The sequence below is a fragment of the Rhinatrema bivittatum genome, chromosome 6, assembly GCF_901001135.1.
Source record: "Rhinatrema bivittatum chromosome 6, aRhiBiv1.1, whole genome shotgun sequence".
In the NCBI taxonomy this organism is placed as follows: Eukaryota; Metazoa; Chordata; class Amphibia; order Gymnophiona; family Rhinatrematidae; genus Rhinatrema; species Rhinatrema bivittatum.
In genome coordinates, this window is record NC_042620.1 from 4,827,092 (window position 1) to 4,850,847 (window position 23,756).

Sequence of the window (23,756 nt, forward strand, 5' to 3'; positions counted from 1 at the left end):
ATTTGCAGATGACACAAAATTGTTCAGAGTAGTTAAATCACAAGCAGATTGTGATAAATTGCAGGAAGACCTTGTGAGACTGGAAAATTGGGCATCCAAATGGCAGATGAAATTTAATGTGGATAAGTGCAAGGTGATGCATATAGGGAAAAATAACCCATGCTATAATTACACGATGTTGGGTTCCATATTAGGTGCTACAACCCAAGAAAGAGATCTAGGTGTCATAGTGGATAACACATTGAAATCGTCGGTTCAGTGTGCTGCGGCAGTCAAAAAAGCAAACAGAATGTTGGGAATTATTAGAAAAGGAATGATGAATAAAACGGAAAATGTCATAATGCCTCGGTATCGCTCCATGGTGAGACCGCACCTTGAATACTGTGTACAATTCTGGTCGCCGCATCTCAAAAAAGATATAATTGCGATGGAGAAGGTACAGAGAAGGGCTACCAAAATGATAAGGGGAATGGAACAACTCCCCTATGAGGAAAGACTAAAGAGGTTAGGACTTTTCAGCTTGGAGAAGAGACGACTGAGGGGGGATATGATAGAGGTGTTTAAAATCATGAGAGGTCTAGAACGGGTAGATGTGAATCGGTTATTTACTCTTTCGGATAGTAGAAGGACTAGGGGACACTCCATGAAGTTAGCATGGGGCACATTTAAAACTAATCGGAGAAAGTTCTTTTTTACTCAACGCACAATTAAACTCTGGAATTTGTTGCCAGAGAATGTGGTTCGTGCAGTTAGTATAGCTGTGTTTAAAAAAGGATTGGATAAGTTCTTGGAGGAGAAGTCCATTACCTGCTATTAAGTTCACTTAGAGAATAGCCTCTGCCATTAGCAATGGTTACATGGAATAGACTTAGTTTTTGGGTACTTGCCAGGTTCTTATGGCCTGGATTGGCCACTGTTAGAAACAGGATGCTGGGCTTGATGGACCCTTGGTCTGACCCAGTATGGCATTTTCTTATGTTCTTATGTTCTTATGAAAACGCGGAACCCGAAGTGCCCTGTTGACTTTTTTCAAGTCCAGGATCAGACGGAAGGAGCCCTCCTTCTTGGGAACTACGAAGTAAATGGAGTACCTGCTGGTCCGGCACTCGCCCAGCGGGACTTGGACGATCGCTCCCAGATCTTTCAAACGACACAAGGTCTGATCACCACTTGCTGCTTTGCCCGAGACCCGCCAGGAAACACCAAGAAAAGATCCCGCAGTGGGCGAGCAAAATCTAAAGTGTAACCGCGATCTATAATATTTAAGACCCATTGATCCGACGTGATTTTGACCCATTCCTCTCGAAAGAGAGAGAGACAACCCCTGATCACCGGAACGGAGGAATGGGCCAGCGCACCTTCATTGGGAAGATTTGTTGGCGGAGAATCCTTGGGAGGCTCCGTCCCGGGAAGGCCGTCTGCCTCGAAAGGAACAGGCCCAAGCCTGGGACCTCGACGGTGCCTGTCGAGGAGGAAATGACGGGGCCCTACTAGACCGAAAACGCCGTTGGCCCCGGAAACGACCCCTATAGGAACTGAAGGGACAAGTAGACTTGGGTCTATCCTCCGGCAATTTTCCAGATCGTCTCCAAATAAGAGCTTCCCTTTAAATGGGAAAGATTCCAACTGAGACTTGGAAGAAACGTCAGCCGACCAAATGCGCAGCCAAAGCAATCTCCTTGCTGACACAGCGGATGACATCATGTGCGAGGAGGTTCTCAGGAGGTCATACAGAGCATCCGCCGTATAAGCGACCGCTGCTTCCATCCGGTCCGCCTGTTCCGCCTCTGCTGGGGGAAGTTCCTGGGCCATAAGCAGCTGCTATAGCCATCTAAGGGTGGCTCTCTCTGCATGAGGCTACTGCATACGGCCGCCCTAACGCCAAGTGCTAACACCTCAAATTTCCTCTTAAGAAGAATTTCGAGTTTCCTGTCCTGTAGATCCTTAAGGGCGGCGCCACCTGTCACCAGAATCGTGGTGCGCTTGGGGATGGCCGATACGGCCGCATCCACTTTAGGAACCTTAAGGAGTTCCAAGAACTCATCCGGGAGCGGGTAGATCTTCTCCATGGCCCTACTAACGCATAGAGTGGCTTCCGGGGCGTCCCATTCCTGAGTCATGAGCTGTAAAAGGGTCAGGTGGAAAGGAAAGGTCCTAGGAAGGGCGCGAAGACTGGACAATACAGGATCCCCCGGATGTGGATCCGCCATCGACTGCAGAGCTGGAAGATCAAGCTCAGTGAGCACATGCGGTATGAGAGGATCCAACTCGTCTCTCCGGAACAGTCGGAGCACCCGCGGATCATCCGCCTCAACCGGAGCGGAATTATCCACATCATCACCCGGGTCCACAGCAGGGTCTTGGGGTGCGGGGTCAAGCGAAGGAGGTGGCATTGCTGCTGCAGCAGGGACTGGCTTAGGTATACGAGCCCTGAGCGCCTCCTGAATATCAGCGGGCCTGAGCACTTTTGTTGGAGGTGGGTGTTGCGAAAGCAAGTCAGCCTCTGCCTCCATATAAGCCTTATGTAACAACAGCACAAATTGAGATGAAAAGGGGTGCTGTCTCTTTAAGGCCTCCCCCCCCCCCCCCCCCCGCAGGCAAAGTAGGAGGAGGAGAAGAAGGGGGAGGAGGCAGAGGCTCACATGCAGGATCGAGAGGCCGTTCAGGACATAAGCTAGGAGGTGGAGGAAAATCTCATCCCCCGGAGCCCTGTGAATCCTCGGGGTGAGAGTCACCCAAAATGGCCCCCGTTCCCATGCTTGACGGGGACGGCCGTTGAAAGCGATCCTGCCAACTTCTGGCAACCCCTCATGACCGCAGGAGCGATCTTTTGCCTTCCAGAGGCACATGTGAAGGGCCTTCTCCCCTGGGGATGCAGCGCGAGCACAAGCCGTCGGGGGAGAGTCGCGCTGCCGACTCCCCACATGCTGAGCCCTGCGATCCCCGCGGCATGGCAGGTGCAGCCACGAAACAAAGTTTGACTGAGTAGAAATTCCACCCCTTCTGGAGACCCGGGAAACAAGCAGGCTTACTCGGTAGGTTGTTTTGTTTTTTTTAAACCGAGCTTGTGCAACAGGGGAATGGGACGTCCCTGGTGTTGCATTCCCGGGCCGTGCCCCGGGACCTGCACTTACCACGCGGCCGATCCGGCCGCAGGAACGCCTTCTCTCTGGCCTCCGAGGCCGAGGACGCGGCCGTCTGCGGCGTTCTCCCTGCAAGGGAGACGCTGGCGCTGATCCATGGCTGGCCCCGCCCCCTAGGCGCATGCACATGCACATGCACGCCAGGGCTCTCTCTTAAAGGGGCCAGCGCGGGAAAACCCAGGAACAGCCCCTGATGACGTCAGACGCTGCCGGGCCATTTAAACCCAGCAGCTGCAGCAGTACCGCGCCTTGCAACGATGTTCCTCAGTTCCCCTGAGTTGTTAGATGCTGCGGTGTAACCTGATTGTCCTTCTGTCTTCCGTCTCCTGACCTGGCTTTGTTCTGGACTACGTCCTTGGCTTCCGCTTCTGGTATTGGTATCGACTTCTGGCATCTGACTTGGCTTCGTCTTCTGACTTTGTCTTCAGCTTCCGCTCCTGGTTTTGGTTCGTCCTCTGACTTCTGGCTTTGACCCGGCTCCGTCCCACGACTCCGTCTTCTGCTTTCGTCCCTGGCTTTGGTTTGGATCTCTGACTTCAGGCTTCTGACCCGGCTTCGCTCTTGGACTCCGACTTCGGCTTCTTCCATCACCTCAGGTATCCGGTACTTGCAGGCCCAGAGGATTCTCCTAAGTCCCAGCGGCTCGGGCTCCTCCCGGGGGAGCCGTGGGCTTCCAAGGGTGAAGACTCTTCTACTTCCTGGGCCCAGCCGTCCTTCATTCATCTCTTCGGCCGCAGCCCGGATCCTTGGTCGCATAGGGTCCCACCTAAGTCCAAGAGGTCTGGGTCCCTACGGGCTCCTCCTGCGGGGACCTCAGACTTCCAGGGGTGAAGCCTCTTCCGTGCTGCCTCCCGGCTGTGCCGCTCGCTGTGGGCCTCCACAGCATCCCATCCACTGTCTCAGCCGGCCTAAGGGTCCACGACCGTAACACCCGGGCTCAGAGGAATTAAAACGTCTCTGGAATGTAGGGGAGAGGGACCGGCCCACGGGTAATTCTTCCCTACTCACCGGGCTGTGAGTCACTCTCCAGGTAATCAAGCTGTAAGGTCCTGCTGTGCCTGCTTAAACATAAACTGGTCCCTTTTTTTTTTTCCTGTATATTTTATTTTATTTCATTAGGAGGAATCTGTACTCCTTGACTGAGAAATAAAAAACCTCTCTTTTTTTTTTTTTTTTACTTTCTGCACGGAGCGGCAGTAGCCACAGAGGCATTCACGGAGCGGGATGCCAGTGGCCAGTGGTAGGTGTCCACCTTCATGGAGCGGAAGGATGTAGGGCTGTCATCTCCCAATTAAATAAAAAACAAAAACAAAAAACAAAACAGGGATGGGATCCATCAGGTCTAGAGGACACATATAAAGAGCAGGTAGTAAAATACTGCACGGAGCGGCAGTAGCCACAGAGGCATTCACGGAGCGGGATGCCAGTGGCCAGTGGTAGGTGTCCATATAAAGAGCAGGTAGTAAAATACTGCACAGAGCGGCAGTAGCCACAGAGGCATTCACGGAGCGGGATGCCAGTGGCCAGTGGTAGGTGTCCACCTTCACGGAGCGGAAGGATGGAGGGCTGTCATCTCCCAATTAAATAAATAATAAAAAAACCCAGGGATGGGATCCATCAGTTCTAGAGGACGCATATAAAGAGCAGGTAGTAAAACACTGCATGGAGCGGCAGTAGCCACAGAGGCATTAACGGAGCGGGATGCCAGTGGCCGGTGGAAGGTGTCCACCTTCACAGAGTAGAAGGATGAAGGGCATCCATCTCCCAATTAAAAAAAGAAAAGAAAAAAAGAAAAAAAAACAGGGATGGGTTCATGGGCTTATAGGTATTACCAATTATTAGGCTTTTCAATATTTGATGATAGTTAATGTGACTTTCAAGGCATTCTTCACTTTCGGTGCATGTCCGGCATGACTCCTTGCTTCAATGACAGGGGAAAAGAAAAACTGATACTTCACACATTTCCAGCATTGCCCTCTGCTTCATGGCAGAGAGCTATGCTGCCGCTTACCCAACTAATCAAACTTAATATTTCACTTGGAAGCAGCTCCAGCACTGCTCTCTACATTAATGGTGGGGGTGAAAAGGGAATTAGAACATAAGGTTACTAAGAGCCAAGAGAAACAGTTAAGTATGAGAACAAATGTGTGAAGCTTGCTGGGCAGACTGGATGGACCGGTTGGTCTTCTTCTGCCGTCATTTCTATGTTTCTATGTTTCTATGTTTCTACCCCATTGATCTAATCATTTGCCAGTCAGGTTGTAAAGAACCCTCTCGATTAAATAAGAAGGGAGAATTTTGGAAGATCAGGACCGCAGGTTATGCTACCCTTCATCTGCTGGAGTCAGAGAAATACTGAAGGATCGCAGGTGGCACATCCTACTTACAGGGGTGCCTTTCAGTTTTTTCTCTGACTCCATCTGCTGGAAGGGAGGCATAACCCAGCGGTCTGGACTGATCCGGGAACGTACAGGGAATATGAAACGCCTCCAAACACTGCAGCTAGATTCTTGGTAGAGGCCAAAGCAGTGGACCACAGAACACCAATACCACATAAATGGCCCACTGTCTTCAGAATCCTTTGCTGGGTCTTTAATGTGTAAACAGGCAAGCTCCTGAATACCTCGCTCGTCTTCTAGCCTCCTACATTCTTCTAAAAAGTCCTTCTCACCTCCCCTGCTCTAACTACTGCAAAACATTCCTGCACAAGACTTCAGGCTTTCAGTGTTTCACACCCAAAATCTGCAGTGAGTTACCACTTCCTGTTCACCTTGAACCATCCGACCTCACTTCCCAGAAGAAAGCAAAGGCAGACCTGCCACTAGTTTTATCCATGCTTTATTCATGGGATTATTACAAGCTGTGTGTCCCTGCTCCCTCTCTGGGGTTATTACACGCTGTGTGTCCCTGCTCCCTCTCTGGGGTTATTACACGCTGTGTGTCCCTGCTCCCTCTCTGGGGTTATTACACGCTGTGTGTCCCTGCTCCCTCTCTGGGGTTATTACACGCTGTGTGTCCCTGCTCCCTCTCTGGGGTTATTACACGCTGTGTGACCCTGCTCCCTCTCTGGGGTTATTACACGCTGTGTGTCCCTGCTCCCTCTCTGGGGTTATTACACGCTGTGTGTCCCTGCTCCCTCTCTGGGGTTATTACACGCTGTGTGTCCCTGCTCCCTCTCTGGGGTTATTACACGCTGTGTGTCCCTGCTCCCTCTCTGGGGTTATTACACGCTGTGTGTCCCTGCTCCCTCTCTGGGGTTATTACACGCTGTGTGTCCCTGCTCCCTCTCTGGGGTTATTACACTCTGTGTGTCCCTGCTCCCTCTCTGGGGTTATTACACACGCTGTGTCCCTGCTCCATCTCTGGGGTTATTACACACTCTGTGTCCCTGCTCCCTCTCTGGGGTTATTACACGCTGTGTGTCCCTGCTCCCTCTCTGGGGTTATTACACGCTGTGTGTCCCTGCTCCCTCTCTGGGGTTATTACACTCTGTGTGTTCCTGCTCCCTCTCTGGGGTTATTACACTCTGTGTGTCCCTGCTCCCTCTCTGGGGTTATTACACTCTGTGTGTCCCTGCTCCCTCTCTGGGGTTATTACACTCTGTGTGTCCCTGCTCCCTCTCTGGGGTCATTACACACTGTGTGTCCCTGCTCCCTCTCTGGGGTTATTACACGCTGGGTGTCCCTGCTCCCTCTCTGGGGTTATTACACACTCTGTGTCCCTGCTCCCTCTCTGGGGTTATTACACACTGTGTGTCCCTGCTCCCTCTCTGGGGTTATTACACTCTGTGTGTCCCTGCTCCCTCTCTGGGGTTATTACACACTGTGCGTCCCTGCTCCCTCTCTGGGGTTATTACACGCTGTGCGTCCCTGCTCCCTCTCTGGGGTTATTACACGCTCTGTGTCCCTGCTCCCTCTCTGGGGTTATTACACACGCTGTGTCCCTGCTCCGTCTCTGGGGTTATTACACACTCTGTGTCCCTGCTCCCTCTCTGGGGTTATTACACGCTGTGTGTCCCTGCTCCCTCTCTGAGGTTATTACACTCTGTGTGTCCCTGCTCCCTCTCTGGGGTTATTACACGCTGTGCGTCCCTGCTCCCTCTCTGGGGTTATTACACACTGTGTGTCCCTGCTCCCTCTCTGGGGTTATTACACACTGTGTGTCCCTGCTTTTTCCCTGGTGTTAGTAGATTCTGTGTTTGCCTGTTTTCTCTCTCTCTGGTTCACTTTCTTGTTCCCCTTTGCAGGGATCTGAAACCTACCAATGTGCTGCTGGACGATAACGACTCTCCACTGCTGATGGATTTGGGCTCCATGAACCGTGCGCAGATCGAGGTGACAAACTCCCGCCAGGCCCTGGCTCTGCAGGTATTCGAGAATTAGCAGAGCTGCGAGCCAATGCCACTTTCAGTGGCCCAGGGCACAGGCGGCCACAGGCCAGGGACTACCTTAAAATCTGGTTTGGCTTTCTGGTCTGTAGTGAGGTAGCATCTCCCCTGGTAGCTGAAGATGCAGGGCAAGTTATCGTCCCAAGAGCCCCCGCTCTCTGTCAGGTGACACAGAGAAGGGAGAGTTGTGGTGGCGGGCAGGGCTGATGCTAGCTCTCCCACCCCCGTACCCCCACATCATTTTTAGGTATTTCTTGCCCTGGATGAGGTGCTCTGCACTGCTGGACGTGCAGGTGAATGATGCAGATGTTTCTGTGGGCAGGTGGGATGCTGGTTTACCTGTGTGTGTATGACAGAGCGCCTCTTAGCCCTGTTACCTGTTTGGATGGTAGATTGTTGAGGGTAAGTAGGTTGGCACTGGACTGGAGAATCCCTTCTGCCCAATCTGCCAGATGTAGAGAGAGAGTGGATGCCCTGCAAGGGCCTCTGCTCAAACAAATGGTAATGGAGAATACAAGGGAGGGAGCTATACTCGATTTAGTGCTCACTAATGGAGATAATGTCTCTTAATGTCCGGGTGGGTGCCCACCTCAGCACCAGTGATCATCAAACAGTATGGGTTGATATCGCAAATAGGATCCAGAGAAGCCACACAAAGACCCGAGTTTTGAACTTCAAAAAAACAGACTTTGTAGAAATGGGGAAATATCTGGAGGCAGAACCTGAAGACTGGGAGAAAATGGGAGAGATCAAACAGCGGGTTAAACTAAAAGGAGCAATTACAAAAGCAACAAATCTATATGTCAGAAAAGTAAACAAAAGTAAGAGAAATAAGAATCCAATCTGCTTCACAAAGGAGGTGGCTGATGTAATAAAAGCAAAAAAAGCAGCTTTCCTAGCGTGTAGCAGATGGACTCAGAACAAGTGGGTATAGTGTGCTCGTGCTAGCAGTTGGAGACGGATCTGACGTCAGCACGGGTATATGTGCAGCAACTCAGTAATTTCCGTCTCCAAAGCAGTTTGGAGTGCCTGCACACTCGCTGAGCATGTTTTCCAAATCTACTTTCTACTTATACTTTCTATAATCTACTTACCAAATTTCTTCAGAAGACGAGCCCCGCACTTCTGCGGTGATACCCTCGGGTCCCTCCCCCAGTTGAGTTTCCCGGGGTGATTTTCGCGATCCCTCAGAGGTCTAGGCCTCGGTCCGGTGGCCGAATCGCGGCAGGGACGTAGCCCCCGAGCGAGAAGGGCTAGGTTCGGGCTGAGAGGCGCCTCGGTCCCGGCGTGGACTTAGCCCCGAGCGAGATGAGTTCGGCAGCTTAGAGGCAGCGGGTGCATTTCCTCAAGCGCGGCGGTGAAGGTACTTGCCCTCTCCCCCCGCAGCCGGAGACCGCCCGGTTACAGCCGGGAAGCGCCGAGGATCAGGTAAGGCGTACATCTCTTACTTTTTGGTCTCCGAGGGACGAGGATCGGTGGCGTTGCCTACATGTGGCACGCCGTGGAGGTCGCCATTTTGTCTGTCTTGTTCAGGTATTGAGCGCCCATGATAGGCGCCTGTTGATGAGCTGACCGCATATTATTGAGCGCATACTGCTGCCCGCATATTATTGAGCGCATATTGTATATTGTTGAGCGCATATTGCTGACCGCATATTATTGAGCGCATATTGTATGAGCGCATATTGCTGGCCGCATATTATTGAGCGCATATTGTATATTGAGCGCATATTGTATATTATTGAGCGCATATTGCTGAGCGCATATTGCATGAGCGCATATTGCTGACCGCATATTCTTGAGCGCATATTGTATGAGCGCATATTGCTGACCGCATATTCTTGAGCGCATATTCTTGAGCGCATATTGTATGAGCGCATATTGCTGACCGCATATTATTGAGCGCATATTGTATATTGAGCGCATATTGTATATTATTGAGCGCATATTGCTGACCGCATATTCTTGAGCGCATATTGTGTATCGAGCGCATATTATTGGCAGCATAAACACTGGCGCTCTGCATTCGCAAGACACGATGGAACATTTAAAAGCCTCGGCGTCTCCAGAGGCGGCACCTCCTGCTTCCGGCGTGAAAGCTCTAGGCCTGTGCTCAGCCTGCCAGCTTAGAGCCACGCAGAGCGAGGAGCTAGACTCCCTTTGTGCCCAATGTGAGGAGGCCGTGGGAGCCTTGGGCCAGGACCAGTCTCAACCGAGGTTTACCGACAGTTCCCCAGGGGCCACCCCGGATCTAGCGGGGTGCCCTGAACAGCCAGGAATTCCGGGGGACCTGGTACCCCGACGGCTAGAAACCGCTTCCATTTCCTGGGTTGACTTATTTAAGGGGATTCACGCCTTTGTACAGATGCAGTCAGCGTCCTGTCCAGGCCCTGCTGCCGCTCCGGCTGACCCTGCCCCTGGCCCTTCTCGCCCTTATTGGGGGCATCCGCCTCTGGGCAGTCCCGCTCAGGCGGACCCTGATGTCTCGGAGGACGAGTCCGAACCCCCCGAGGAGTGAGAACTTCCCTCGGGGATAGAGCCATACCGAACCATGAGGTGGTTCTTTCCCAAGGAAGATCTCTCCGACCTGGTTTCTCAGTGCCTGACTGAGTTGGCTACTCCAGGCCCCAGTACCATGGAAGCATCTATGCAGAACCCCCTGCTGGAGGGTCTTCATCCCACAGCCCGCCATTTCCCCTTCCTGCAAGCGGCGCAACAGCTGATCGACTTGGAGTGGAATGCGCCAGAGGCCTCATTTAAAGGGGGTCGGGCTCTGTCCGGCATGTACCCCCTGGACCCGGCAATCAAGGATATGCTGGCGTGCCCTCAGGTGGACGCTTTGGTTAGCGCTGTGGTCAAGCGCACTACCATTCCAGTGGAGGGGGGGCGGCCCTCAAGGACGCTCATGACCAACGCCTGGACCCCATCCTGAAACAAACCTTTGAGGTAGCAGCTCTGTCTTTGCGAATCGCAACCTGCTGCACAGTGGTAACGCGTTCCTGTTTGTCACAGGTCAGGAACAATGCTCCGGCAGCTGACATGGAGTCAGCTCTCTCGTTCGTTACGGATGCCGCCTCCAACTTAGTCCGTACGACAGCCAAGGGGGTCTCATCCTCAGTAGCAGCCAGGAGGCAGCTCTGGATACTCAATTGGTCAGCCGACGCCCCTTCTAAGACACGTCTCACTAGAATGCCGTTCAAGGGGTCTCTTCTGTTTGGCAGCGACCTAGATAAACTGGCCAGCACATGGGGCGCCTCTCCAGTACCTCGACTGCCGGAAGACAGGTTCAAAAGGAACCAGCGTGCCTTGCCGAGGCCTTCCAGAGGTAGAAGCTCCCAACGCTTCACTCCCTATAGGAGTCGTTACCAGGCACCTCATCCTCAAGCCAGGAATCAGTCCTTTCGGACCAAGCAGCACAAGAGGGGAGCCGGCTCGGGGTCAGGGCCCGGCCGCGCCTCCCAATGAGAATCAGCCGATCCATCCGGGGGACGAAGCCATAGGGGGCAGGTTAACCCTCTTCTACCCCAGATGGGTCGAGATTACTTCGGACCAGTGGGTCCTCGCCATCATCCGAGAGGGGTATTATCTGGACTTTCATCATCTCCCTCCAGACCGGTTTGTGGAATCTCCGTGTCCAATACACAAGAAGGCGGCATTGGAAGCTACCCTGGCGAGGCTCCTGTCCTTGAAAGCCATCATCCCAGTACCTGCATGGGAAATGGATTCTGGGCACTATTCCATTTATTTCATGGTACCCAAGAAAGAGGGCACTTTCCGGCCCGTGTTGGACCTCAAGACAGTCAACCGATACTTAAGGGTCCCGAGGTTTCGCATGGAAACTCTGCGCTCAGTCAAGACCGCAGTACAGCCAGGAGAATTCCTCACAGCCTTAGACTTGTCAGAAGCCTACCTGCATATCCCGATTCATCAGGATCATCAGCACTACCTACGCTTCAAGGTCCTGGGACAACACTTCCAATTCCAGGCTTTGCCCTTTGGGATAGCCACGGCACTGCGGACCTTCACCAAGGTGATCGTAGCAGTAGCAGCAGCGCTCAGACGGGAAGGAATTCTTGTCCATCCCTACCTAGACGATTGGCTGATCAGAGCGAAATCACGAGAGGAGAGCCATCGGGCAACCAACAGAGTGATTGCCCTTCTGGAAAGCCTGGGATGGGTAGTCAACCTAAACAAGAGCTGCCTACAGCCTTCCCAGTCATTGGAATACCTGGGAGTCCAGTTCGACACCCAGGCAGACACAGTCAGCCTCACCTCCAAGAGAAGGTTAAAACTTCAGATGCGTCTACGGTCCTTGATGGGAGCCAGTCGGCCCATAGCTTGGGACTATCTGCAGGTTCTCGGCCTCATGGCATCCACCCTGGAAGTGGTACCCTGGGCGCGGGCCCATATGAGACCACTACAACGCTCCCTCCTCTCCAGGGAGGAAGACTTAGAACCAATGTCAGGAAATATTTCTTCACTGAGAGAGTGGTGGATGCCTGGAATGCCCTTCCAGAGGAAGTGGTGAATACTAAAACTGAAGCAAGACAAGGGCCGGTCTTCTGCCCCCGCAGGTCGATGCCTTGGGTTCTAGGGGTCAATAGGTCTCTGAGGCGGCTACATCCTAGTGGTGAGTCCACACAGACAGGAGCATGACTGGGCAAGGCAGGCAGGACGAGGCAAGGCTTGGATGAAGGCAGGCAGGACGAGGCAAGGCTGGATACTAAGCAGGACCTGGAACTAGACAAGGCAAGGACAAGACTCTGGTACAGGCAGGACACAAGGCTTGGATGAAGGCAGGCAGGATGAGGCAAGGCTGGATACTAAGCAGGACCTGGAACTAGACAAGACAAGGGTGAGACAAGGCAAGGACAAGACTCTGGTACAGGCAGGACACAAGGCTTGGATGAAGGCAGGCAGGACGAGGCAAGGCTGGATACTAAGCAGGACCTGGAACTAGACAAGGCAAGGCCAAGACTCTGGTACAGGCAGGAGTGGACAGGATACAGGAACAGACAGGACAAGGCAGACCAGGGCAGGACTTAGACACGGCAGACAAGGGAAGCACAGAACAAAGAGCACAAAAGGCCGAAGGCAGCAAGGCTTGGAACAGACAGAATAGGCCCGAGGACTTCAAGGCAAGGCAAGACAAGATGAAGGGTCAGGTCCTGGAGGCAGAAGTGACACCATGAGAAGACAAGATTAGAAATGAAGGCAGGGTTACATAGGGCTGGGACTTGGGCATGGCAAGGGCAGTGAGGAGGAACTTGACAGGACTAGGGATGAGGCAAGCTGAGAGCCCCTGCTGGTGGGGAGGTGTTATGAAGGTAGGATAAGACTGCGTAGCAGGTGAAATCCTAACATATGTTTTCCATACAATTTTTTATTACAATTCTATGTACAAGAACAGACGAGAGCTTTCCTCTGCACTTACGTGTGATAGTTTTGATCGCTTCTTTTAGCTGGTGACAGGAGAATCTTGATAGCTACTTGGGTTTTAGACATTTTTGGAGCCCTGGTGTAGGTAGGCAGCTTTTCCTCCTTGTATTGAAGCAGGGTTTCCTGGGCAGTGGCTCTGCTGCATGAGCGCATATTGTATCAGACTCTGACTGCAGATTACCTATTGCCTGGAGGCTGCTAATGAAACAGGAGTTGCGTGGGTATCAGTAAACGTTGGTGCTTTTTCTGTAGCTCATAGTCTCTGTGTGATCACCTTCTCTTATGCTTACACTAATGTCAGAGAATGTGATCTTCATGGTGTAGCCTTATAGAGGGCTGCAAGCTGGTGAAGTCCTCGTGGAGTTGTTTACGTGGCTGTTCACCTACGGAAGCCACCAACCCCTTCTGTTCTCAGTCTTGATGCACTCGTCACAAAACTTCCACCTCCAGTGATTCAGTAATCGCCTCTAACTGGTGCTCATCTAATTTCCTCTGGACACATCTGGCAGACCCCAGTTGTGGGAATTCCCATGCCGCGTTAGACTCCAGCTAAAAATGCTTCCTCCTCCTGCACCACAGCCTCACCTCAAAAAAGACCACTGAGGTCTTTTGGAATTGCAAAAGCCAAAATATCTTTCCTGTCATTTTAAAGGTGTCACAACCTACAGTATAGCTCTGTGATAGAGTATATATCAGAGAGCCTCAGACTGCCTTAACAGACCGGCTCCAGCTGTCTGGCCCAGTCCACCTTAAGACAGACAGGAAAGGGATCCTCGTTTCCCTGAGGTAAGGGATACAAAGGTGAGGCCCTGAGAGACTTAGAGAGGCCCCAGGGAGAAGAAGGAAGCTGTAATGGAGAGCTGTGCCCTTTTGGAAAAACTGTTCTTGCATTGTCCGTCTGCTGAGGTAAGCAGCCATTTTGATTCTGTCTTGCTGAACGTTTTCTAATTAAACTGTTGAAAAGCAGAACAAACTCCAGCCTGGTCTGTTCTCCGACCTTCTCCCGTCTTACACCGCTCCAAGGGCATCACAAGCTCATAGAACGCAACATTACTGTTAGTTCAGGTTGTAGGGTGCAGTTTTCTGCCTCTTACTGTCATTTTCTTTGGTATTGGGGTCATGCTTTGCACCTGTTATTCAGCCTCCTTTAGCTGTCAGCTGCACCTTTGCTCTGTTACTGAACTCTGTTAGCTAAAGGGTGCTATATGTAATTAATAATACTTCTTCAAAGAGAGAGGGTTGAATGTTTAGAAAAATCTACCAGTGAAAGTGATGCAGGTAAAAACAGTAAAGCCTGGGATAAGCACAGAGGATCCTTAGCTGTGAGGGAGTGAGGGGTAAAGCCTGGGATAAGCACAGAGGATCCTTAGCTGTGAGGGAGTGAGGGGTAAAGCCTGGGATAAGCACAGAGGATCCTTAGCTGTGAGGGAGTGAGGGGTAAAGCCTGGGATAAGCACAGAGGATCCTTAGCTGTGAGGGAGTGAGAGGTAAATCCTGGGATAAGCACAGAGGATCCTTAGCTGTGAGGGGAGTGAGGGGTAAAGCCTGGGATAAGCACAGAGGATCCTTAGCTGTGAGGGAGTGAGAGGTAAAGCCTGGGATAAGCACAGAGGATCCTTAGCTGTGAGGGAGTGAGGGGTAAAGCCTGGGATAAGCACAGAGGATCCTTAGCTGTGAGGGAGTGAGGGGTAAAGCCTGGGTTCCCTGTACGTACCTGGATCAGTCCAGACCGTGGGTTATGTCCCCAATCCAGCAGATGGAGTCAGCCCAAAACTTCGAGGGGGCGTCACCATAAGTACTACTACCCCCTCTGCAGGAGTTCAGTATCTTCTGACTCCAGCAGATGCGAGTAGGGGAATCTGGGCTTGCTCCCGATTTCCTGTAACCTATTCTCTTTTTTCCCTTAGTTGGAATTTTTCTTCTCTGTCTCTGTCTTGTCTTGGATCAAGTTGTGCTTTATTTAAAAAAAAAAAAAAAAAAAAAAAGCTAACTAATTGATTAATTGGGGAGGCGGGGCTCCTTCCTTGTGCTGGCTCTCTGTCTCCTTTGTTTCCTCAGCACGGCCTGTGTTCTTGCCGGGGTAAGTTGTTTTTCTTGCTTTGCTGGGCTGTAGTTTTTATTTTCAGCTGGCTGAATTACGACTGCCGGTGTGACCGGCCTACCAGCAATTTTCCTCGCTCCCGCGGCCATCTTGTGCGCTCCTCGTGGGCTGCAGGGAGCAGGGTGCTCGTCTTCAGCGGGTTGCGAGGCCAGGACAGGCCCCCCCGCGGCGCCGCTTGTTTTCTCCGCGGGTTGTGCAGGCCGTCCGGGCCCCCCCGCAGCGGCGCACCGTCTCGCGGCCCCCCCCCCCCTCCCGCCCTGAGACTCACCGAGGGACTTTAGTAGCCGGGGGTGGTTCCTCTGAACACCGGATATGCCGCGGCCGTCGCGTTGCTCGGCCTGCGGCGAGCCCGGCTCGCGCATCTCCAGGGAGGGCATCTGTGCCAGGTGCCTCCCAGGGGGGGAAGGCACGTCCGGGCCCCGCACTCGGTTTCCATTGTCAGCTTTGCCCGGGCGCCGTGGGCCGGCCCCTCCCCCATTCTTGGCGGGAACGGCGGCCATTTTGCACGCGCTGCGACGCGAGGAAGATCGGACAGCGCTGGGGGATGGGGAGGCTCCAGGGGATTCTCCCCCGAACCTGCTTCCGGAGGAAGATCCGGAGCTGGACTCACAGGAGCAGGGCCCCCCGGGTTTTTCCCCCACGGAGATTCCCCCGAGTAGGCCGGGGTTCTCCCCAGAGTTTATTCGTCTGATACACACAGCGTACCTGCAGGAGCTGGCAGCTCCCACGGGGCCTCCGCCCCCCAAACTACCGCGCCCTTCGTCCCTCTCCTCGGCCCCCCCCCCTCCGGGGGGCGTGGGGGCCCCACAGCTCCCCGCAAACGTCCGGCTTCCTGTGGGCTCGGGGGGGGCTGGCTCGGACCCAGTCTCCCCAGGATCGGACCCTGCCGGTTCGGGACAAGGGGAGTCGACCTCGGAGGGAGAGGATCCACGCACGCTGCGACTATTCCAGCGGGAAGAGCTGGATGACCTAATCCCACAAATCATTCAGGGGTTGGACCTCGATCCCCCGCCGGACCCGCCAGCTCCAGTCGCGCCCTCGGTCGTCACTTCTTCGAAGAAGGGGGACCCGGTCCTGGCGGCTCTTCGTCCGCGGGCGCGGGCTTTTCCCATCCACGAGTCGTTCCTGCAACTTCTCACTCGGGAATGGGATTCCCCGGAAGCTGCGCTAAAGGGCAGCAGAGCCATGGAGAGGCTGTACCCGCTGCCGGAAGATTTTCTGGATCTCATCAAGGTACCCAGGGTGGACTCCGCGGTGACGGCGGTCACGAAAAGGACGACCATTCCGGTGACGGGTGGAGCGGCGCTGCGGGATACGCAGGATCGCAAGTTGGAAGTATTCCTCAAGCGGGTCTTCGAGGTCTCCGCAGTGGGACTGCGGGCAGCGATGTGTAGCTCTCTTGCCCAGCGAGCCAGCCTTCTCTGGGTACAGCTACTGCTCACTTCCCAGGTGCTGCCTCCCGGGGAGGCCGCCCAGGCGGATCGGCTCGAAGCCGCAGTGGCATACGGGGCCGATGCCTCCTACGATCTATTCAGGATCCTTGCACGCTCCATGGCCTCGGTAGTGGCGGCGCGCCGACTCCTCTGGCTCCGCAACTGGGCAGCGGACACGTCCTCCAAGTCGAGCCTGGGTTCCCTGCCCTTCAGGGGTAAGTTCCTGTTCGGAGAGGAGCTGGACCAGATCATCAAGTCGCTGGGAGAAAACGCAGTCCATCGCCTGCCGGAAGACAGATATCGCTCTACCAGGTCGTTCCCGTCCTCCCGGACCAGAGCGAGGGCGCAAAGACGCTACAGGAGTTACAGGCCGGCGGTCTCCCGGCCCCCTCCCTCCAGGGCTCAGCCATGGTCCCGTTCCTTTCGCGGGCGCCGCCCAGCGCAGGCCGCGCCCACGGCGGGACAGCCCTTGCCCAAATCCTCTCAATGATGTTCAGCTCGCCCACTCCGCCGTTCCCAAGATCGGGGGACGGCTGGCATTTTTTTACGAGGAGTGGGCACGGATCACCTCGGATCAGTGGGTTCTGGACACCATAGGACACGGCTACGCGTTGGAATTTGCCCGCCCTCCGAAGGGACGGTTCATCTTTTCTCCCTGCGGGTCGGCCATCAAGCGACGGGCGGTGCAGCTGACCCTGGACAGATTGTGGGAGATAGGTGCCATTACGCCCGTACCCTCCGGAGAGGTGGGCTCGGGCCATTATTCCATCTACTTCGTCGTACCGAAGAAAGACGGTTCCTTCCGCCCCATCCTGGACCTGAAGGAAGTCAACAGATCCCTTCGGGTGGCCCGGTTCCGCATGGAAACGCTACGTTCGGTGATCGCGGCGGTTCATCGAGGGGAGTTTCTGGCCTCCTTGGACCTGACGGAGGCCTACCTTCACATTCCCATTCGCCAGGAGCATCATTGCCTACTACGGTTCAAGATCCTGGATCAGCATTTCCAGTTTGTGGCTCTTCCGTTCGGATTGGCAACGGCCCCGCGCACCTTTACCAAGATCATGATAGTGGTGGCGGCTGCCCTCCGGAAGGAGGGGATTCTAGTTCATCCTTATCTGGACGATTGGCTCATTCGAGCGAAGTCCTTTCGACATGGACAGGCGGCGGTGGCCAGGGTGATAGAGTTTCTGCAGTCCCTAGGATGGGTGGTGAACTTCTCCAAGAGTTCCCTCGTGCCCTCGCAGCGCTTGGATTTCTTGGGGGCGACCTTCGACACCCGACTGGGAGCGGTTTTCCTACGGCAGGACAAGGCGCACGCCCTACGGGAACATATACAGCGATTCTCTGCATTACCAGCTCCCACCTCCTGGGACTATCTTCAGCTCCTGGGGGTGATGGGCTCCACCATCGACATGGTTCCTTGGGCTTTTGCGCACCTCCGTCCTCTACAAAGAGCTCTTCTGTCCCGTTGGAAACCGCTCTCGCAGGACTACCAGGTGATTCTTCCGCTGCCCCAGTTCGCCAGGAACAGCCTGAACTGGTGGATGGTACCGGGGAATCTGGCTCGCGGCGTGTCCCTCGACCTACCAAATTGGGTGGTGGTGACCACTGACGCCAGTCTCGTCGGCTGGGGAGCCGTCTGCGACCGAAGCGCCACGCAGGGGACGTGGTCCGCGGAGGAATCGAAGTGGTCCATCAATCGCCTGGAGACCAGAGCGGTCAGATTGGCGCTCCTCCATTTCCTGCCACTCCTTCGGAATCAGGAAGTCAGAATCTTATCGGACAACGCGACCACGGTGGCTTACATCAACCGTCAGGGCGGCACACGCAGTCCGCAGGTCGCGCTAGAGGCAGCGATGCTGATGCAGTGGGCGGAACGGAATCTGCGCCGCCTCGCGGCCTCACACATCGCGGGCGTGGACAACGTCCAGGCCGACTTCCTCAGTCGCCAGCTCCTGGACCCCGGAGAGTGGTCGCTCTCCGACACGGCCATGCAACTACTCGTCCGGCGGTGGGGGCTCCCCCCACCTGGATCTCATGGCGTCCGCACAGAACACCAAGGCGCCTCGCTTCTTCAGTCGCCGGAGAGAAAGGGGGAGCGGAGGGCGTAGATGCTCTCGCACTCCCGTGGCCGGCCGATCTGCTCCTATATGCGTTCCCACCCGTGGCCGCTGGTGGGAAGAGTACTCCGACGAATAGAAGTTCATCAGGGGACGGTGATCTTCGTCGCACCAGAGTGGCCAAGACGACCTTGGTTTGCGGATCTCCTCCACCTGGTAATCGATGGACCCATCCGGCTGGGACATCTTCCCCGCCTCCTACACCAGGGACCGGTATTTTTTCGACCAGGCAGAACTCTTCTGTCTTGCGGCCTGGCTTTTGAGAGGCACCGCCTCCGCCGACGAGGGTACCCAGAGGCGGTAGTGTCAACTCTGCTGCGGTCTCGGAAGACTTCGACGTCGGTGGCCTACGTGCAGGTCTGGAAGGTGTTCGAACTGTGGTGTACCGACCGGAACACAAGACCCACGGAGGCGTCTGTCCCGCAGATCCTCCAGTTCCTACAGGCGGGAGTGGAAAAGGGGCTCGCTTACAAACTCCCTTAGGGTTCAAGTGGCCGCCCTTGGCTCCCTCCTGCGGGGAGGGGGATCTTTGTTACACCATCCGGACATCCTCCGTTTTCTCAAGGGCGTCAAGCACTTGCGGCCTCCATTGCGGGGATCCTTGTCCCTCTTGGAGCCTCAATTTGGTCCTACGTTCCCTGTCAGGACCTCCGTTCGAACCACTGAGGAGTGCGACGATCAAGGACCTCACTCTCAAGACGGTTGTCCTGGTGGCCATATGTTCCGCTCGGCGTATTTCGGAGCTGCAGGCTCTGTCCTGTCGAGAGCCTTATCTACGGTTCACCGATTCGGGCGTTTCACTTCGGACTGTGCCCCTCCTTCCTCCCGAAGGTGGTGTCCGCCTTCCATGTGAATCAGACGGTGGAATTGCCCTCCTTCTCCTCGTCTGAGCCACGGACTCTTCGTCTCCTCGACGTCAAGCGCACTCTGCGGATCTACCTGGAGGCCACGAATGACTTTCGGACTTCTGACCATCTCTTCGTCCTTTGGTCTGGTCCCCGGAAGGGATCCCAGGCCTCGAAGACTACGATTGCCAGATGGCTGAAGGCCGGCATTGCCGCCTCCTACATCGGGACGGGGCGGACTCCTCCACCCGGTATTGTGGCGCATTCTACACGCTCTCAGGCGGCCTCCTGGGCGGAGAGCCGATCGGGTGTCTTCGCAGGAAATCTGTAGAGCGGCCACCTGGAAATCGTTACACACGTTCTCGAGACACTACAGACTACACCTCGCCTCGTCTGTCCATGGACACTTTGGCGAACAGGTTCTACGAGCAGGCCTCGCAGAATCCCACCCGGGTTAGGGAAGCTTGGGTACATCCCACGGTCTGGACTGATCCAGGTACGTACAGGGAAAAGAAAATTATTACTTACCTGCTAATTTTCGTTCCTGTAGTACCATGGATCAGTCCAGACGCCCACCGCTTTTGGGTTCTACTCCTGCTCGGCTGTCTTGGGGTCTGACTTGACTCAGCTGTTATTCTTACTATGTTCTCTCACGTGTTCCCCGTTTCACTATTTGTGATTGTTCTTTCCTTGGGATCGACACGAGTTGTGACCCTCCCATCCGTTGGTGGGATGGTACAGTTTCTTCTCTGTTTTAAATTCAGCGGCTCATTATTGCCGTCTTGTTTTAACTGATCCAATTCAGGGGTTTCTGATTACTCGGACTTTGATATTCTCGATACTGAACTCCTGCAGAGGGGGTAGTAGTACTTATGGTGACGCCCCCTCGAAGTTTTGGGCTGACTCCATCTGCTGGATTGGGGACATAACCCACGGTCTGGACTGATCCATGGTACTACAGGAACGAAAATTAGCAGGTAAGTAATAATTTTCTTATAAGCACAGAGGATCCTTAGCTGTGAGGGAGTGAGGGGTAAAGCCTGGGATAAGCACAGAGGATCCTTAGCTGTGAGGGAGTGAGGGGTAAAGCCTGGGATAAGCACAGAGGATCCTTAGCTGTGAGGGAGTGAGAGGTAAAGCCTGGGATAAGCACAGAGGATCCTTAGCTGTGGGGGAGTGAGGGGTAAAGCCTGGGATAAGCACAGAGGATCCTTAGCTGTGAGGGGGTAAAGCCTGGGATAAGCACAGAGGATCCTTAGCTGTGGGGGAGTGAGAGGTAAAGCCTGGGATAAGCACAGAGGATCCTTAGCTGTGAGGGAGTGAGAGGTAAAGCCTGGGATAAGCACAGAGGATCCTTAGCTGTGAGGGAGTGAGGGGTAAAGCCTGGGATAAGCACAGAGGATCCTTAGCTGTGAGGGAGTGAGAGATAAAGCCTGGGATAAGCACAGAGGATCCTTAGCTGTGAGGGAGTGAGAGGTAAAGCCTGGGATAAGCACAGAGGATCCTTAGCTGTGGGGGAGTGAGAGGTAAAGCCTGTGATAAGCACAGAGGATCCTTAGCTGTGGGGGAGTGAGGGGTAAAGCCTGTGATAAGCACAGAGGATCCTTAGCTGTGAGGGAGTGAGGGGTAAAGCCTGGGATAAGCACAGAGGATCCTTAGCTGTGGGGGAGTGAGGGGTAAAGCCTGGGATAAGCACAGAGGATCCTTAGCTGTGAGGGAGTGAGAGGTAAAGCCTGGGATAAGCACAGAGGATCCTTAGCTGTGAGGGAGTGAGAGGTAAAGCCTGGGATAAGCACAGAGGATCCTTAGCTGTGGGGGAGTGAGAGGTAAAGCCTGGGATAAGCACAGAGGATCCTTAGCTGTGGGGGGAGTGAGAGGTAAAGCCTGGGATAAGCACAGAGGATCCTTAGCTGTGGGGGAGTGAGGGGTAAGCCTGGGATAAGCACAGAGGATCCTTAGCTGTGAGGGAGTGAGGGGTAAAGCCTGGGATAAGCACAGAGGATCCTTAGCTGTGAGGGAGTGGGAGATAAAGCCTGGGATAAGCACAGAGGATCCTTAGCTGTGAGGGAGTGAGGGGTAAAGCCTGGGATAAGCACAGAGGATCCTTAGCTGTGGGGGAGTGAGAGGTAAAGCCTGGGATAAGCACAGAGGATCCTTAGCTGTGAGGGGAGTGAGGAGGTAAAGCCTGGGATAAGCACAGAGGATCCTTAGCTGTGAGGGGAGTGAGGGGTAAAGCCTGGGATAAGCACAGAGGATCCTTAGCTGTGAGGGAGTGAGGGGTAAAGCCTGGGATAAGCACAGAGGATCCTTAGCTGTGGGGGAGTGAGGGGTAAAGCCTGGGATAAGCACAGAGGATCCTTAGCTGTGGGGGAGTGGGGAGGTAAAGCCTGGGATAAGCACAGAGGATCCTTAGCTGTGGGGGAGTGAGGGGTAAAGCCTGGGATAAGCACAGAGGATCCTTAGCTGTGAGGGAGTGAGAGGTAAAGCCTGGGATAAGCACAGAGGATCCTTAGCTGTGGGGGAGTGAGAGGGAAAGCCTGGGATAAGCACAGAGGATCCTTAGCTGTGAGGGAGTGAGAGGTAAAGCCTGGGATAAGCACAGAGGATCCTTAGCTGTGAGGGAGTGAGAGGGTAAAGCCTGGGATAAGCACAGAGGATCCTTAGCTGTGAGGGAGTGAGAGGTAAAGCCTGGGATAAGCACAGAGGATCCTTAGCTGTGGGGGAGTGAGAGGTAAAGCCTGGGATAAGCACAGAGGATCCTTAGCTGTGGGGGAGTGAGAGGGTAAAGCCTGGGATAAGCACAGAGGATCCTTAGCTGTGGGGGAGTGAGAGGTAAAGCCTGGGATAAGCACAGAGGATCCTTAGCTGTGAGGGAGTGAGAGGTAAAGCCTGGGATAAGCACAGAGGATCCTTAGCTGTGAGGGAGTGAGAGGTAAAGCCTGGGATAAGCACAGAGGATCCTTAGCTGTGAGGGAGTGAGAGGTAAAGCCTGGGATAAGCACAGAGGATCCTTAGCTGTGGGGGAGTGAGGGGTAAAGCCTGGGATAAGCACAGAGGATCCTTAGCTGTGGGGGAGTGAGGGGTAAAGCCTGGGATAAGCACAGAGGATCCTTAGCTGTGGGGGAGTGAGGGGTAAAGCCTGGGATAAGCACAGAGGATCCTTAGCTGTGAGGGAGTGAGGGGTAAAGCCTGGGATAAGCACAGAGGATCCTTAGCTGTGAGGGGAGTGAGAGGTAAAGCCTGGGATAAGCACAGAGGATCCTTAGCTGTGAGGGAGTGAGGGGTAAAGCCTGGGATAAGCACAGAGGATCCTTAGCTGTGAGGGAGTGAGAGGTAAAGCCTGGGATAAGCACAGAGGATCCTTAGCTGTGAGGGAGTGAGGAGTAAAGCCTGGGATAAGCACAGAGGATCCTTAGCTGTGAGGGAGTGAGGGGTAAAGCCTGGGATAAGCACAGAGGATCCTTAGCTGTGAGGGAGTGAGAGGTAAAGCCTGGGATAAGCACAGAGGATCCTTAGCTGTGAGGGGAGTGAGGGGTAAAGCCTGGGATAAGCACAGAGGATCCTTAGCTGTGAGGGAGTGAGGGGTAAAGCCTGGGATAAGCACAGAGGATCCTTAGCTGTGAGGGAGTGAGGGGTAAAGCCTGGGATAAGCACAGAGGATCCTTAGCTGTGAGGGAGTGAGGGGTAAAGCCTGGGATAAGCACAGAGGATCCTTACCTATGGGGGAGTGAGGAGTAAAGCCTGGGATAAGCACAGAGGATCCTTAGCTGTGGGGGAGTGAGCGGTAAAGCCTGGGATAAGCACAGAGGATCCTTAGCTGTGAGGGAGTGAGAGGTAAAGCCTGGGATAAGCACAGAGGATCCTTAGCTGTGAGGGAGTGAGAGGGTAAAGCCTGGGATAAGCACAGAGGATCCTTAGCTGTGAGGGAGTGAGAGGGTAAAGCCTGGGATAAGCACAGAGGATCCTTAGCTGTGGGGGAGTGAGAGGGTAAAGCCTGGGATAAGCACAGAGGATCCTTAGCTGTGAGGGAGTGAGAGGTAAAGCCTGGGATAAGCACAGAGGATCCTTAGCTGTGAGGGAGTGAGGGGTAAAGCCTAGGATAAGCACAGAGGATCCTTAGCTGTGAGGGAGTGAGAGGTAAAACCCCGGATAAGCACAGAGGATCCTTAGCTGTGAGGGAGTGAGGGGTAAAGCCTGGGATAAGCACAGAGGATCCTTAGCTGTGAGGGAGTGAGAGGTAAAGCCTGGGATAAGCACAGAGGATCCTTAGCTGTGAGGGAGTGAGGGT

The 23,756-nt window shown here is 54.2% G+C and overlaps 1 protein-coding gene across 4 annotated transcripts in view; it reads left to right on the top strand.

Annotated features, from left to right (window-relative positions):
• Positions 1-23,756, top strand: part of STK16 (serine/threonine kinase 16) — a 162,495-nt gene that overhangs the window by 76,952 nt on the left and 61,787 nt on the right. For all 4 annotated transcript variants that reach the window (XM_029604988.1, XM_029604987.1, XM_029604990.1 and 1 more), the window contains exon 5: positions 7,390-7,510. In XM_029604988.1, coding sequence (XP_029460848.1) covers positions 7,390-7,510 — 121 coding nt within the window. The remainder of the gene's footprint in view (positions 1-7,389; positions 7,511-23,756) is intronic.